At 44.9% G+C, this 17,943-nt stretch overlaps 1 protein-coding gene across 1 annotated transcript; it reads right to left on the reverse strand.

Moving 5' to 3' along the window:
• Positions 1 to 567: 567 nt before the first annotated feature.
• Positions 568 to 17,424, reverse strand: cog1 (component of oligomeric golgi complex 1). The gene is made up of 15 exons (XM_033971525.2): positions 17,008 to 17,424; positions 16,390 to 16,643; positions 15,787 to 15,968; positions 15,501 to 15,677; positions 13,542 to 13,698; positions 12,362 to 12,572; positions 11,440 to 11,776; positions 10,900 to 11,288; positions 10,396 to 10,542; positions 9,838 to 9,981; positions 8,928 to 9,052; positions 7,172 to 7,280; positions 5,777 to 5,883; positions 5,020 to 5,101; positions 568 to 787 (listed from the first exon to the last, which is right to left on the reverse strand). The coding sequence occupies exons 1-15, from the start codon at positions 17,305 to 17,307 to the stop codon at positions 650 to 652; spliced, it is 2,859 nt and encodes a 952-aa protein (XP_033827416.1). The 5' UTR covers positions 17,308 to 17,424; the 3' UTR covers positions 568 to 649.
• Between the last annotated feature and the right edge of the window lie 519 nt (positions 17,425 to 17,943).

Genomic DNA, 17,943 nt, shown 5'->3' on the forward strand with positions numbered 1-17,943 from the left:
GATTTATCCTGATGAGGCGTGAGATTTATCAATGGAACAAACACAAAATGCAACTTGTTTTACTTAAAATGAGAAAAAAATCAAGCATTTTTTTCACTTGAACTGAGGAGGAAATGATACTAGAGTCAGAATGTTACTCAGATCAAATAAAACTACTCGAGTCAAGCATTTATTCACTTTTTTGGTTAATCAGTTGCTAATATGAACAGAATAAATGTTCACGAATAGTTGTGCAGTTTAGAGGCACAGGGTCAAAAAACATGAGGACGGTGAAGAAGTACACGAAGTACACGAAGTACACGAGGTACACGAGGTACACGAGGTACACGAGGTACACGAGTTACACGAGATTTAAAGTGACTGATTAGACTGAGCCAAAGCTGTTGTATTCTTGTAATAATAAAATCAAATAAACCTACAGACGGTAACTTTAAATATTCAGGTGCAGAATATTGAGACGCTTTAATATTTAGTTTTGATTTTAATTAATAATATTTATTTATTAGATAATCATCTGATAAACACTTCTAATAATAATAACAATAATAAGCGTGAAATTTATTTATTTCTTGTTTTATTAACACCAGTTCTTCAAATTATACATACACAATATTGTTTGTACAAAACTTTTACAAACGCCTTAAGTGAGTTACTTGGTCATGCCTGAGAGCCATCCCAGTCTGAAGAGCGACGAGGCGGCGGCGTCGTCCTCCTGCTGCGCCAGCTGTTTGAACAGACTGCCCGGCCTGTAGGGGTCCTCGCTCGCCGCTGTGGACGCAGGAGACACCTGGAAAAACACATGAGAAAATCTGTCACCTCCTGCTCCACGTCACAATCACAGAAATGCAATAAGATCTGGAAGATGAACTGATGAACTTCTGTTACTCCCTGAACACTGGCCCTGTACCATGTTTATTTAGAGTGCACTGGCACAAATAAATCAAATAAAGTGACACGTGATCCGTTCTGACCAATCAGAGCGATAGCTGCTAGAGCGGAGCTAAATTACATAAACTCAACTTTTAGGCACTTTGAAGGTTTTAAAATTCTAAAAAGTTCATGTTGTGAAAATAAAAAAGAATCCCAACAAAATGGTCCCTTTGTGAAAACTGTTAACGCCCGTCAGCCAAACACAGGCCTTTGAGTTCACATTAAAAATCTTTGTGCTCCTCACGGAGCTGCAGGACCTGGAGCGGCCACTAGTCCATCTCACACAGGGACAGAGACGAATCAGAATCAGAATCCTTTTATTACCATCGTTTGTGAACACAGTTCACAAACTAGGAACTTACTTCGGTGATAAAGTGCAACATAAACACACTGAATAAATACAAATACAAATAAGGGCACGAAGTTAAAAAGATATGCTTAAAAATCAAATCAAATACTTAAAGGTAGAAAATATAAACAACAGCAGCATCAGAACAACAGACATGACTCATTAAAGTGACCGGTGTTATAAAGTGTCCAGTTTAGTGCAGATATTATAAAGTGTCATGAGACAAACAGCAGAGGGAAAGAAACTGTTCTTATGGCGAGAGGTTCTGGTCCCAATGGACCGTAGCCTCCTGCCAGAGGGAAGTGGCTCAAATAGTCCATGTCCAGGGTGTGTCAGCTGCTCTACGGCCTGCTCCCCCCGAGTCCTGGAGACAGGTCCTGTAGAGATGGAAGGAGCAGCATCACCTTCTCAGCAGAGGCACAATGTGCTGCAGTCTCTGTCCCTGGCCCCAGTGAACCACACAGTGATGGAGGAGGTGAGGATGGACTCAATGATGGACGTGTAAAACTGCACCATCATCTGGACTGGCAGCTTGAGTTTCTTCAGCTGCCGCAGGTAGAACATCCTCTGCTGGGCTTTCTTGATGAGGGAGCTGATGGTCGGCTCCACTTGAGATCCTGGGTGATGCAGGTGCCCAGGAAGTGGAAAGAGTCCACAGTGGTGATGGGGGAGTCCGTCAGGGTGAGGGGAGGCAGGGGGGCTGTGACTTTCCTGAAGTCCACGATCATCTCCACTGTCTTCTGCTGCACCAGGACACCAGCCGGTCCACCTCCCTCCTGTAGGCAGACTCATCGCCGTCCGAGATGAGTCCGATGAGGGTGGTGTCATCCGCAAACTTAACCAGTTTGACGGAGTCGTGGCTGGAGGTGCAGCAGTTGGTGTACAGGGAGAAGAGCAGGGGAGAAAGTACACAGCCCTGTGGAGATCCTGTGCTGATAGTCCGAGTGTCCGAGACATTCTTCCCCAGCCGCACGCGCTGTCTCCTGTCTGTCAGAAAGTCAGTGATCCACCTGCAGGTGGAGTCAGGCACGTTGAGCTGAGCGAGCTTGTCCTGGAGCAGAGCAGGGAGGATGGTGTTGAACGCAGAGCTGAAGTCCACAAACAGGATCCTGGCGTAGGTTCCCGGGGAGTCCAGATGCTGGAGGATGAAGTGAAGGGCCAGGTTAATGGCGTCGTCCACAGACCGATTGGCTCTGTAGGCAAACTGCAGAGGGTCCAGGAGGGGGGAGGTGAAGGACTTGAGGTGGTGCAGGACCAGGTGCTCAAATGACTTCATGACTACAGACGTCAGCGCCACAGGTCTGTCGTCATTAAGTCCAGTGATCCTGGGCTTCTTGGGGATGATGGTGGACAGTTTGAAGCAGGCTGGGACGTGACATGACTCCAGGGAGGTGTTAAAAATGTCCCTGAAGACAAGAGCCCTCTCCAGACAGAAGCAGAGTCGTTGGTGGAGAAATGCTGCTCCAGACGTGTATTGTACTTCGCTTTAGCCTTTTCCACCTCTTTGCTAAACACATACTTGCAACGCCTGTAGCCCTCACGATCTTCTGCCCTGAAAGCATCTCCTTTTTGAAGGCTATGTTAAGTAATAAAGCTTCTTAGTTGCATCACATATACAGATATCAAAATATTGAATGCATATTAGTTTGAATAAAGCTTAGATGCATCATATAATTCATATATCGTATCAAAACATAATAATTCATATATCCTTTGAATGCTGTGTCCTTTTGAAGTTTGTTTAACAAGCACTAACTCTTCACTCTTTATAACAGTCTCTCTCTTTAAAGGCAACATTGTGTGATATGAATTATGTGAAACTGTTGGGGTTGTGTAGACACTCCTTTACAGAGATAAGGCGGCCGGAGTAGACTCAAGGCCAAAAAACAGACCGGTGCAGCCCGGAGAGGTGAACGAGGCCGGAAGGAGGAACCAGGGCGTCAACCTGCTCAACATAATATTTGCATATTCACGTTACATGTTACATTTTTATTCTTTGGGGCGAGGGAAAGGCAGACAGAGCCTCTGCACATACGAGGGATCGATCATATGACCCCAGGTGCTGTATTAGATTGTAACTGTCAGGAAAATAAACTTTTGAGATTTGAATTGACCGAATCCAGTCGTCATTTTCATAGAACACACCAAACATTTTCCCTCCTCAGATGTCTCAGTCTGGGAGTGAACCAGGGTTTGTCGTTAAAAGTCACCCCGGTGCATGATGGGACGATTCTGTCCTCACAGAACTGAATGTGTGACGTCACAGTGTCTGTGTCCTCATCCAAACTGTCTGTGGCCTTGAACACATCCCAGTCTGTAGTGTCCAAACACGTGTGAAGCTCCTCCACAGCCTCACTGCTCCACTTCTTAGAAGTCCTCACAGCAGGTTTGGAGAGTTTAAGCCGTTGTTTGTAAGCAGGGATGAGGTGAACCATGACGTGATCAGAGAATCCCAGAGCAGCGCGGGGCACGGCTCTGTAGACTCTGTAGGCTCTGTAGGTTCTATGTGCTCTGTAGGCTCTGTAGGCTCCACTGACTGTTGTGTAACAGTGATCCAGCGTCTTCTGCTCTCTCATCGGGCAATTAATAAACTGTTTATATTTGGGCAGTTCCTGGCTCAGATTTCCTTTATTAAAATCCCCCGGGATGATCAGTAAAGAGTCCGGGAAGGTTCGCTCCACATCCAGAATCTGCTCCGCGAGCGCTGGGCCTCGTGCGTGTCCGCGCACGGAGGGATGTAAACAGCGGCCAGAATGAATGAAGCCAACTCACGTGGAGAATAGAAAGGCCTACGGTTAATAAAAAGATATTCCACGGCGGGAGAGCAGTGTTGGGAGATCACAGTCACATCCGTACACCAGGCGTTGTTGATGTAGAAACAGACACCTCCACCTTTCGTCTTTCCCACGGAGAGTCCCCGTTGTCTGTCCACGCGGAGGAGCTGGAATCCCTCCAGATGAAGCGCACAGTCCGGGATATGTCTCCATGAAACACAAGACGCAAGAGGAAGAAGAGTCCTTGTTTCTCCTCATCAGCAGCGCCAGTTCGTCCGTCTTGTTGCTGAGTGAGCGAACGTTAGAGGAACATTCCAGGTAAGAGCGAGCGCCGCGTCCCCGAAGGCGCCAAGGCCCCTGCCTGCTTTCCTCGTCTTCGGCGCCTCACTCTTTTGGCCAAAGAGTGAACAAAATCTACTGCAGGTACTAAAAAGACCGGCAGTAGATCAACAGGAGTGGTATTTCTGATGGATAAGAGCTCGCGAACACAGGACAAACACACAAAAACAAAACACACACAGCGCACAAATCACCAGGGCGACCGTACGTGGCGCCATCTTGGTTCATCATAAATAAAAGTCATTATGGATCTAGAATAACTGGATAAGTCATAAATAATTAGAACGATCTAAATGATGAGGTAAGTGACACGTTTGATCCACTGCAAACTTTAAGATCAACACGTTCTGTTTTTGATGTTTTAAGGTACAGCGCCTTTAAGATGGTCTTTAGTTTGAGATTTATTTTATTTATTTATTTATTGTTTGTCCACTTGTTTAAATCTGTTCAGGGAATAACAAACCAACTTCAGTTATATTTAGACTGAAATGTAATGAAACACACAAAATAGACCGACTGCCTAAACTGTTTAAACCAAACAGTAACATCACACTGAACATTATATTTCCATTTGTTTAAACGTGTGTGACGATTCCACGAGTCGTTCTGTGTGAGTATTAAACGTACCCGGGGGCGGGACGTCTCTGAGGTCCGGCCCGAGCTCTTCGACTTCCGTGAACTGGACGAACTCAGGGGCAGCAAACCAAACCTGACACAAAAGAGCAAAACACAGACGGATTCATCGGGGTTTGATGATTCTGAGCTGGTTTAGTGGAGCTGTGGTAAATATCAGAGTCGTACATCAGATAAGTCGTAGTTTGTGGAAAAAAGAGAAGAAAAGTACAAAAAAAAAACTCCAGGCTCTGTGGCTCTCAGCTGCACAGACTCGTGGTGCAGGTGTATTTATTTTATTATTATTTATTTTAGTCTATAATATAACTATTGTCCGTGTCTAAACAGAAAGTAAAATTATAAACTTCATCAATTTGACATAGATTTTGTTAGATACAGATGTGGACTATTGAGTAAAATGTTAAGTTATTTTTATTGCAGTGTGGAGCATTAAAGAGGAGGTGTTATACTTCTGTGGGGTTTTAACTGTAACACACAACATTTATATCACCGTGTTTTATTTTATTGTTTTGAAAATGTAATATTTGCTGAAAAAATGTGTTAAAATAAGTTTCAGTTTTGTTTTTTTGATGCTGTGAGTCTCCTCTCCCTTTTCATTTCACTTCCTCTTTAGAGCGACATCACAACACAATCAGTGAAACGACCGCACATCGCATCAGGTTTGTGAAGTCGTACTTTAGTGTTTTACGTGAGGCGTTTTGATTTTAGGGAGTTCAAAATGTTTCCCCAGAGTAAAGCTGAGCAGACTCACCTGATGTTACTGTTGGCCAAAGGCAGAATGTTTGACACCTCCTGAGAATGAACCAAACTCCGGGACGAGTACTGCTTCTCCAGACCCGTGAGGAGCCCCAACAGCACCTGAACACAGGGGAGGGGTTTAAAGACACCTGAACACAGCACAGAGGGGTTTAAAGACACCTGAACACAGCACAGAGGGGTTTAAAGACACCTGAACACAACACAGAGGGGTTTAAAGACACCTGAACACAGGGGATGGGTTTAAAGACACCTGAACACAACACAGAGGGGTTTAAAGGCACCTGAGCACAGCACAGAGGGGTTTAAAGACACCTGAACACAACACAGAGGGGTTTAAAGACACCTGAACACAGCACAGAGGGGTTTAAAGACACCTGAACACAACACAGAGGGGTTTAAAGACACCTGAACACAACACAGAGGGGTTTAAAGACACCTGAACACAGCACAGAGGGGTTTAAAGACACCTGAACACAGGGGATGGGTTTAAAGACACCTGAACACAACACAGAGGGGTTTAAAGACACCTGAACACAGGGGATGGGTTTAAAGGCACCTGAGCACAGCACAGAGGGGTTTAAAGACACCTGAACACAGCACAGAGGGGTTTAAAGACACCTGAACACAACACAGAGGGGTTTAAAGACACCTGAACACAACACAGAGGGGTTTAAAGACACCTGAACACAACACAGAGGGGTTTAAAGACACCTGAACACAGCACAGAGGGGTTTAAAGACACCTGAACACAGCACAAAGACTCCTAAAGACACCTGAACACAGCACAAAGACTCCTAAAGACACCTGAACACAACACAGAGGGGTTTAAAGACACCTGAACACAACACAGAGGGGTTTAAAGACACCTGAACACAGTGTTGATGTAATGGCTACTGGAGGCAGTCAACACTTTTCGATTATGAATAAACTTTTAATAACAAATACATTTTATTATTATTATTATTATAAACAGTAGACAGTGCTAATAAAACACCAAGTTCACAGTCAAGTAGCAAAACTATTATAATGGTTTTAGTGTTTAGTCCCACGTTAATGATACTGCTGCGCCCTCTGCTGGCAACAGTGTGAATGAACCTAGAATGAACAATGTCAGCAACAAACCAGCAGTGAAAATACAAACTGAGAGTAGTTCCCTTGATTATCATCATTATTATCCTTTAATTAATGATTATTATCCTTTATCTGATTAACTATGACTTTTACACATTCTACTGTTACACAAAAACTCGACACACGAGACAATTCACACAAGAATGAAACGTACAACAGGCACTGGATTGGTGTTGGTGGAATCAATATAATAACACAATTTAATGCTAAGAACGCCCTGCACAGCACAAACATCACACACGACACACACAGTTACCGAGGTTCGCTGGGACAGGCGGCTCAGGTTGGCGTTCATGTGCGGAGTAAACACATCCAGGTCAAAGGGGTCAATGAAGCTCTCCAGCCAATCACACGCCTCCTGCACCCTGGGCACATCACAAACGCACAATAAACAAACACACAAATACACAAACACACAATACATGATACACACAATAAACAAACACACAAATACACAAACACACAATACATGATACACAAATACATAATAAACAAATACACAAACACACAATACATGATACACAAATACACAATAAACAAACACACAAATACACACAATACATGATACACACAATAAACAAACACACAAATACACACAATACATGATACACACAATAAACAAACACACAAATAAACAAACACACAATACATGATACACACAATAAACAAACACACAAATACACAAACACACAAATACACGATACACAAATACACAATACACAAACACACAATACATGATACACAAATACACAATAAACAAACACACAAATACACAAACACACAATACATGATATACACAATAAACAAACACACAAATACACACAATACATGATACACAAATACACAAACACACAATACATGATAAACACAATAAACAAACACACAAATACACACAATACATGATACACAAATACACAATAAACAAACACACAAATACACACAATACATGATACACAAATACACAATAAACAAACACACAATACATGATACACACAATAAACAAACACACAAATACACACAATACATGATACACACAATAAACAAACACACAAATACACAAACACACAATACATGATACACACAATAAACAAACACACAAATACACGATACACAAACACACAATACATGATACACACAATAAACAAACACACAAATACACACAATACATGATACACACAATAAACAAACACACAAATACACAAACACACAATACATGATACACACAATAAACAAACACACAAATACACGATACACAAACACACAATACATGATACACACAATAAACAAACACACAAATATACGATACGCAAACACACAATAAATTCGTTAATCGATAATTTAAGCCCTGGAATTTCCCATCTCTACGGAGCAAAAGGTAAAAGGAGCTGTTAAATCATAAATTCATGACATCACAAGGTGGAACGTCGCATTTTGAGCTTTGGAGATGTTACAGACTAATAATAAAGTGACTCAAACATGTGAATGAAACAAAACACAACTCCAGTGTGTTTTTGAGGAGGTAATAACATTCAGTCATTTTGTGTGATACAGAACCTTTACAACTGTGAAACGTACAGTACATTTAGACATTTACTTTTGGGGATATATTTATTCCGTTGCCGTTTCCTGCCGGTGCGTTACCCGTTCTGAATACTTCCAATTATTGCTCCTCACCCTCAGCTCTTTTACGTTTGTGGTTATGTCATGGGGTCAGTGCAGCTGAGTTTAATCAAATTATCCATGTGGTTAAACAAATGTGCACAGTGTTCCCTCTGCATGACGTTAAATGTGAACTACACTTAAATTAGTAGAATATTCACGCCACTATAAAGCTGTTTTTTGTGCAGGTAATAATTTTATAATGTCTGAGGCAAAACTCACACGTGGGAAACATGGGATGCCTCATAACTCCTGAGGAACTATGAAAAGAAGCAGGAGGGTCTGTTTTCCTAACTCTTAACTCAGCAGATTAGAACAGTCCACGGTCAAACTGAAGTACAAACGTGTCATACCTGTGTTCATGATGAGACTGCGCGGCCCCGCCCTCCTCTGCTTTGCCCCCTAGTGTACAGGAGAGGTAACGCAGGTCGAACAGCAGCTGTAAGGCTCTGTTCTGAGTCACGGGATGAACACTGTCCTGTGGAAAAACACCGACTCAGTACAGTGACATGAGGAGAACACGCAAACTCCACAGAGACGCACACGGATCAGAGACGCACACGGATCAGAGACGCACACGGAGCAGAGACGCACACAGAGCAGAGTCAGTGTCAGTATCCCCCAGTGTGTGTGTGTGTGTGTGTGTGTGGGGGGGTGTGCGCGGGGGTGTGTGTGTGTGTGTGTGTGTGTGTGTGTGTGCGTGTGTGTGTGCAGAGGAGGCATGGCACAATTATATCATGATAATTATTGTTGCTGACAGTTTTAAATGTTCTGAATCTCAATAATTACAAGTTTAATTTTATGCACAGGCTCCATATTTAAAAATAGTTGAAGTGTTGTACTTTGTTATAAGTGAAAACATCAGTGATCTACAGGAGCTCGTCAGGAGAAGTGTTTTTTCTGCACATTCTGGTCACAATTATCTTTATTAGAGATTATCACGATTATATAAAAAGTGCCACGAATGATCAGAGTCGACCTTTTATCACGATAAACGATATTATTGTTTATCGTCCCATCCCCAGAGGAGTGCAGTCTGTTAGCCGTGAGTGAGCGGAGAAGTAGTACCTTGTGTCGTGTATCCTGCATTAGTCGTGTGTAGTGATGTAGTAGTAGTAGTAGTAGTAGTAGTAGTAGTAGTAGTAGTAGTAGTAGTAGTAGTAGTAGTAGTAGTAGTAGTAGTAGTAGTAGTAGTAGTAGTAGTAGTAGTAGTAGTAGTAGTAGTAGTAGTAGTAGTAGTAGTAGTAGTAGTAGTAGTAGTACCTTGTGCCGTGTGTACTGGTCCAGGGCCTGACACACACATGTTTGCAGTAGTTCCTGGAGTGTGGCTCGGGGCACCGCCTGGCCCCCCACCCTGTTCACCTCCACACACAGACCGAACAACAGGGCCTGAACGAACCAGGACGGCTGAAACACAAGAGGTCACACAGAGGTCACACAGAGGTCACACAGAGGTCACACAGGGGTCACACAGGGGTCACACAGGGGTCACACAGGGGTCACACACAGGGGTCACACACAGGGGTCACACAGAGGTCAAACAGAGGTCAAACAGGGGACACACAGAGGTCACACACAGGGGTCACACACAGGGGTCACACAGAGGACACACAGGGGTCACACTGAGGTCACACAGGGGTCACACAGAGGACACACAGGGGTCACACAGAGGACACACAGGGGTCACACAGGGGTCACACAGGGGTCACACAGAGGACACACAGAGGACACACAGGGGTCAAACAGGGGACACACAGGGGTCACACAGGGGACACACAGAGGAAAGAGTAAGTGTGTGTCGATCTGGGCGGAGCCTCTGACCTGGGCGGGCAGACGGATGGTGGACGTGACGCTGGACCCAGACTCTGTTTCCTCTTGGATTTCCACGTCCTCCCAGCAGGTGGCGCAGCTCAGAACCGTCCCTGGAGACTGAGACAGAAGAGCTGTGCCAAACCGGTCCAACAGCACCTGTCCACGTCCACACGGAAGAGTTTAGACCAACTGAGCTGGAAAACTCAGAGAAACTATAAGACTCCATCAGGAACTACAGCGTGTGTATTTAAACTGTTCTGTGTCGTGCTCTGTGTCGTGTGTTGTGCTCTGTGTTGTGTGTTGTGCTCTGTGTTGTGTGTTGTGTTCTGTGTTGTGTGTTGTGTGTTGTGCTCTGTGTTGTGTGTTGTGCTCTGTGTTGTGTGTTGTGCTCTGTGTTGTGTGTTGTGCTCTGTGTTGTGTTCTGTGGTCTGTATTGTGTTGTGTGTCGTGCTCTGTGTCGTGTGTTGTGCGTTGTGCTCTGTGTCGTGTGTTGTGCGTTGTGTTGCGTCTGACCTTGGAGAGTGCGTTGCTCCAGATGCGATACGCCTCCATGCTGCAGGAGAGCAGCTCCTCTTTGACCTGAGCCCACTGAGCCTGCGCGGGACTGGCCTCTGTGGGCCTGCTGCTTCGGGGCAGTTTTCCCTGTCGAGGCGTGCCTTTGGGGGTGGGCTGCGACTCTGTCTGTTTACCCAGAATGCACTGCTTTAGAGAGGGACACAGCTCGGCCATGGACTGACAAAGACGAGCCAAGAACAACACCGGCGTGAGGTTGTCGGGACGGGGCGACAGCTGAGAGCGGATGTGCTGCAGGATGTGACGCACACAGGCCACACTGCCCTGTCTCAGAGCCTCTTCAGCGGGACAGTCCTTCCTCTGGACTCCAGACGGCCCGGAGCTGGACTCTGGTCAAACAGAGACATTATTAGGACTGTAATCGACTAAAGAAATAGTTTAATAAAGACATATGATCAGAGCAGTGGATTTTGAACACATTCTCCTATGATAAACACAGTTTATATACAGCGCAGCTTTAGTGCCTTTAAACCGTCTCACCAGAGTCCTGAGGAGGCAGGTAGTGCTGCAGGTCGTCCAGTCGGGCCCTCAGCTGTGTGTCCAGGCTGGAGCAGAGGCTCTGGACACAGGGGGTGAGGGCCTGGGTCTTCATGGCCAGGCCGCTGCGCTGCTGCTGCCCCCTCTGAGCCACGCTCACCCAGGCGGCGTCGCTCAGGAGATCCCCCGCACTCTCAGACCACAGGAACGACGCCACGTCTGCCTCTAGCTGAGCTCTAGGGGGCGCCGAGGAGCCGCAGCCCTCCAGATCAGACAGAGCAGAGCTGAGCAGCTCCACACAGCTGCTGGAGATACGCTCAGTCTCTTCTTTGGTGATGGCCTGCAAAAGGTAGAAAGTTTGTTTAGTATGTTAGAAGTTTGTTTAAAAGTTAGACTTTGGTTAACTTCAGTGAGTTTCATGACAGTCGGTCAAAATGTTAAAGCGAATACAACAGGAGGCACTGCCAGGTCTGCACCACAGTCAGACTCTGAATGTCTCACACTTCAGACATGTGACACAAGATTTATTTATATTTAAGTTTGAAAATAAAATATTGGGATGGCCGATATGGATTTTCTTTTGAGCCGATACCAGTATTCAATATTCAGCCTGTGGCCAATACCTGATATTTGCTGATGTCGATATTTAGCTTTTAAAATCCACAGCAAAGCCCAAAATCTGAAGTTACAGTAAAAATGACGCTTTTCACTTTTGTAAAAATATTAATGTATAAAAATACAGCCATAAAATACTCTTCTATTTCTATTTTCATTCATGAGTTCAAAAGTGCACTCAGAGAAACGGCAGCGCAAAAAGTATCAGTATCGGCCGATGTATCTGAATCAGTATCGATATCAGCAGATTTCAATACTGGAAACCCACACATCGCCAATAAAACATAAAAACTATAAATGTCTTTGAGACCTGAAGTCGGTTAAGGCAGAGCTGCTCCAGGAAGTGGTCCCACAGCAGCAGGGGGCGCTCCAGCAGACTCTCACACACACTGTCCCAGTGCTGGGTGATGGTGTCTGTGGACAGCAGCTCCAGGACGGCGTCTCTGATCGAAGCCAAACCCTTCAGGCTCTTCACATACACCAACAGAGACGTCACTCCCACAGACAGGTCCTCCTGACAGCTGGAGAGGGACAGGGACAGGAGGGACAGGGGGGACAGGGAGAGGGACAGGAGGGAGAGGGAGGGACAGGAGGGACAGAAGGACAGGAGGAACAGGAGGGACAGGAAGGGACAGGGAGAGGGACAGGGACAGGAGGGACAGGAAGGGACAGGGACAGGGAAGGGACAGGGGGGACAGGGAGGGACAGGGAAGGACAGGAGGGACAAGGAGGGACAGGAGGGAGACATGTGATGCATGTGAAATGAAGGAGCTCATTGGTCACTTATTATTTACATAAAACTCCATTCTCTGCCCTCACATTCACAGCTTCGTGTTCCATTCACTGATTCTGCACAAATCCGTCATATTTTTTACCCTGATATATTTTTGTCAGTTCTTTTTCCCTCGTTAGCAGTCATACTGACACAGACCAGTCCCTGATTAGATAATCACGGCCGTCTGAAGTCGGGCAGATTCTAGACTCGTCTTTGTAAAGTATTTAAGTGTTTACTCTGGATCCCAGGCTCCTGGTTTGTTAAACTGTGATGTGCAGCACTTTGGAAACTGTCCTGTTTATAAAATGTGCTGTTGATACTTTAAAGAGACGTCACACTGGAGGTGATCTACGTGTATCTGTTAAAAGGTTTTAAGATTGTCTGAAAACTCAAGAAAAAAAACCTTGAATTTAAACAACACATTTTCAAGAGCCTGTGATCAAAGTGAACGTTCAAAAAGGACTAGCTCAAAAACTGTTGGTTAATGCAAACTAGTGTGTGACTAATGTTATTTAAGAGAGACTTGTTTAGAAAGAAAATCAGCTCTTTATGTTCAGATTGTGTTAAAATAAAGCTCACAGTCTAACAGAGCTTCAGACAGACTGGAGCCTACATTAGCATCGAAACACCAGAGAATGTTTGACATGAGCTGCAAAGTATCAAAATAAACCTGGACTGGACAGAATGAGGCGAGTGACAGGGACAGTGCACTTACGTGTGGATCCACTGCTGCAGCGCGTCCCGGAGGTGACTGCTCTGGATGGGCTGGGCCAGCGTCTTGAGCGTGGGCTGAAACTGGAGGGTGGAGGGGGGCAGGTGTTTGGACCAGCTGGCCGTGCTGCTGTGGTCCTGGAGGACGCTCCGGGTCTGTCCTGAGCACAGGACACACAGGGGTTAAAAACAGCTTGTAAATGTGGAAGGGACAATTTACAAGCCTTATGTGTTTTCCCTTTTAGTATCAGTGTTTTCCCTATTTAGATAACAGAAAGTCCTCTGCAAATAACTCAATATGATGTCTCAGTTGTATGTGTATTTAGATCTCATGTGCTGAAATGCCTGGGATTCATGTTTCAGTTCATATTTTGGTCTTCTCTCAAATGTTACGGTGCCATGTGTAGTTTTAGACATAATATTTCTTATTTTGCCTTTTTATAAATCTGTATCTGTACTGATGAGTTGATTGTTGACACTGTCCTCTGTGACGGCCCCTTTAAGTCCGTTGGATTCTGTTAATTTGAGTGATTGGGTCAGATTTTCCGCTGTCCCTATGACGTGATGCACATTCACATGTTAGAACTGTTCTAGAGCTGCCACTGAAGCAAATGACATTTTTTTATAAGTGTTGAGTTTGATTAGTGCATTGTGAAGGTCATAAACAGAAAGAGTCTAGTTGTTTATTGTAGAAACCTGATGTTAGAGCCACAGGCCTTATGTGTTTTCCCTTTTAGTATCTTTTATGTTTTGTTTATGTGACTGAATCTGTCCCTTTTCCTCAAACCTGCGTCTCACCTGCAGCCAGCTCCCTTATTTAATCAGATTTAACACACCTGCAGTTTCTGGAGTGGACACCTTCTCTCCCCGCTTTTCAACAACATTTTCAAGCTTTTCTTTTCCCTCTGTTCTAGCTGTCTCTGAGTTCATTCTTAACTCCAAACCCTCTACCTCCCAACTTGACCCTATTCCTACAGTTTTTGTTAGTAATGAAGGGGGCAAGAGAAGACAGACAGGATTTAACTTCATTCACTCCTCCCTGATTACTGGTTCAGTTCCTTCATCTCTCCAAACTGCTTCTGTTACCCCTATTCTGAAAAAAACTGGTCTAGATCCTAATAATTTCAATAACCTTCGTCCTATTTCCAACCTGCCCTTCATCTCCAAAATTCTTGGAAAAACTGTCGCTTCTCAACTCCACACCCATCTTGCCACTGACAGCATCTATGAACAGTTTCAATCCGGTCTCCGCCCACTCCATACCTTAAAGGTCTTACACTATTCTCCGATCTGTGTTTCCTTATCAAAAGCATGGAGCTGTGTTTTGTTTCATTCTCACATGTTTAACACACAAAACCTGCAGCAGATTTAGGCTGAGTTCTTCTCTCAAAGGCAAAGCAAGTTAATCTGTACAGCACGATTCATACACAAGGTCATTCAAAGTGCTTTACACAATAAGAAAGACATTAAAATCACACAAATCAAAACATAAATAATCACAAATAATCATCATAAAATTACCATTAAAAGAGAAGAGTGCAGAATGAAAACCTCTCAAACTGAAAACACTCCACCTTGTGATGTCATCATGTGGTGATACAGGAAGTGCTCCACTGTGTTTTTAAACTCCACACACCTTCATTTGTAGAATCATCTGGATCATTTCAGCTCCTGGAGTTGCCTCTTATCTCGACTGAACTAAAGGTAAAAGGAGTTGTTCACTTGAAAACTACCACTTGATGACATCACAAGGTGGAGCAGAGCATTTTGAGCTTTGGAAATGTAACAGACTAATAATAAAGTGTGACTCAAACATGTGTGAATTAAAACACAACTCCAGATATATTTATGAGGAGGCAACATGGCTTAAAGCTCACAAGTGTCAATTTTGTGTACTATATGACATGTACTTCTCTCACTTCTATTGATCCAGGAGTCTGAAACGGTGAAGTGCAGAGCTGACCTGGGGCTGGAGGGGTGGTGACACTCTGGATGGTGGAGAACAGGAGGCCACAGCTCAAGGCTCCCTCGGGGGGCTTAGGGCTTCCGTCTGGGGGCAGGTAAAAGACGGCGTAGGCCTGGAACAGGGTGGTGACCAGCAGCTCCACCAGGCTGCACACCTGGGCCTTGATCCCTGCGCCTGGACCCATCAGACACACAGCACCACATCTACAGTGACTTACCAAAAAAAGAAAAATATACACACACAAAGGGAAAACAGTGCTGCAGTATGCATGTATTCCCCGTACCGTGCTGAGGCTGGGTAAGCAGCTGTTGGATGGAGTCCTTTCGGGCCAACAGGAAGTGTGACAGAGCCTGGCGTGGGGAGCTGTCCTCCAGGAGCATGCAGGACACCAGAGCCTCTGCGATGGCCTGGTCCGACACGGCCCGGCCCCGCAGCACCGAGCGGCTGTCAACTAGAATACTGGACCTGACAAAGGACACAGATTAAAGAGTGTCAGCACATCACACGGACTAAAGCGTGTCAGACTGCTGGACGTCACTGGTATTCAAATATTATTAATTCAGATTATTACTGAAGGTAATGCTCGGGGTGAGATTCACAGTTCTGGTTATGATCATCATTTTTAACTGTTTTTTATATATATTGTGTTGTGGATGTGTTTTATGTGTTGATAGAGTAGTAAAAGTGACTAAATTAAATAACTTTCATCATATGGTTTTAACATCTTAAATGCATTAGCCCCTTTATGTTTTAAATGCCACGTCTGCCGTGTAAATCCTACATCCATCACTACTGATTATTACAATATACTCAATAAACATTTATATTATTTTTATTTATTTAAATGATTAGATTAACCCTAGATCTGCTCCTCTGTTGTGCGTACCTGAACTGTCCCGTGGTGGCCACCTGTCTGACCAGGATGGGGAAGCGGCTGAGCACGGGGCTGTTGCTGTAGCAGCTGCGGGATGAGGGCTGGAGCTGCAGCTGGCTGTGCAGATGAGAGCTCAGGAGGTAGAGCTGAGTGGCCCTGAGATACTGTCCGGCCTCCAGAGAGCTCCACACTCTCTCTGGGATGTCCAGAAGCAGAGCGATCTGAGCCGCCGTGCTGAAGAAATGCTGCTGCCACGGCCGGGACCCCTGCACACACAGACCTTTTGTAAGACCCCCTGGGGACAATGTTTGGCCTGACTCCTGGGGCCACACAGACACCTGGACCAGGAGCCTTTTAGTAACACCAGCAGCCTACATGAACAACACTGGCTCTGTTGTTGTTGTTTGGTTGAACAACAGAGTTTGTGAGGAGCTATTCAAGATGTAGAGGGGTTGAGGGGGAGTGTGGAAAGGCCCAGGAGTCACCAGGGAGGAGAGGAGAGCTTTATACACGCTCCATCAGTTTGTGAGCAATTATTAAAGAGTGTAGAGGAACTGAGGTATAGAGTAGGGCTTTAGTGTTTGTTTGGAGTTATTAAAGAGTGTAGATGTATATAGTAGCCCTTCTTACCCTCTGGGTGCTCTCTCCCCGGCCTGACTCGTGCTTCAGGCCGCTGCAGTATCGTCCCATGTCGGTCACAGCCTGGAGGACACTCTGGGAGCTTTGTCTCATGTCTCTGATGGTGTCTGCGGCGTCGATCAGGTCTCTGTATCTCTCTCCCACCATCTGTCTCAGCTCTTCTTTCTTGTGCTCGATGTCTCCTCGGACTCTCCTCTCGATCAGGCGGATGTCCTCGGTGCTGTACCGGTCAAACAGCACCGCGGGATCCTTCAGGTCAGAGCCGCGGAGGGACACGGCCTCTGCCGCCATGACGAGGCTTAAAGAAGAACCAGACGAGCTCTGTTTACAAAAGGAACCGGCAAAGACAGAGGGACACGGTCTCTGCCGCCATGACGGGTCCTGTCCACCAGAGGAAACAGAGATGGCGCTGTGTTTACTTCCGCATTACTTCCTGAATCCTGGTCTAGCACCGCCCAACGTGTGACGTCAGAACAGAGACGACGTGCACCATGTGATCCGTTCTGACCAATCAGAGCGATGGAAACTAGAGCAGCGCTTTGTTATAGCGTGAAATAATTAAATATAATAATAATAAATGACATGTAATCTGCAACAGCATGATTACAACATAAACAGAGAGAACAAATTACTCAAACAAAAAATAAATACATACAAAAATAAATAAATCAGATCAGATGCCCCCGCCTGGAGACACGTGGACATTAAGGGCACAGCTCTGTGATCTGTCACTCAGGAGTTTTTCTATTTTTTTTTAAAATTTCATATCGGGTGCAATTCAACGTGTTATTGATTCTGTTTAAATGTCCGCACTCAATGGATCCTCTTTATTTATATATGTATATTTATTTATATGAGGGAGTTTCTGGAGCTCTGTGGAGCAGCATCTTATCTGTATATTCATTGTTTCTTGGCTTTTATGTGAAG

This window comes from Periophthalmus magnuspinnatus, chromosome 8 (genome assembly GCF_009829125.3).
Source record: "Periophthalmus magnuspinnatus isolate fPerMag1 chromosome 8, fPerMag1.2.pri, whole genome shotgun sequence".
In the NCBI taxonomy this organism is placed as follows: domain Eukaryota; kingdom Metazoa; phylum Chordata; class Actinopteri; order Gobiiformes; family Gobiidae; genus Periophthalmus; species Periophthalmus magnuspinnatus.

Coding starts and splice junctions, on each gene's coding strand:
- cog1 (XM_033971525.2), bottom strand. CDS start 17,307: ATGGCGGCAGAGGCCGTGTCCCTCCGCGGCTCTGACCTGAAGGATCCC. Junction 15,969..16,389: donor GCCACCACGGGACAGTTCAG/GTACGCACAACA, acceptor GTCCTTTGTCAG/GTCCAGTATTCTAGTTGACA. Junction 5,884..7,171: donor GCCTGTCCCAGCGAACCTCG/GTAACTGTGTGT, acceptor CCCTGTGTTCAG/GTGCTGTTGGGGCTCCTCAC.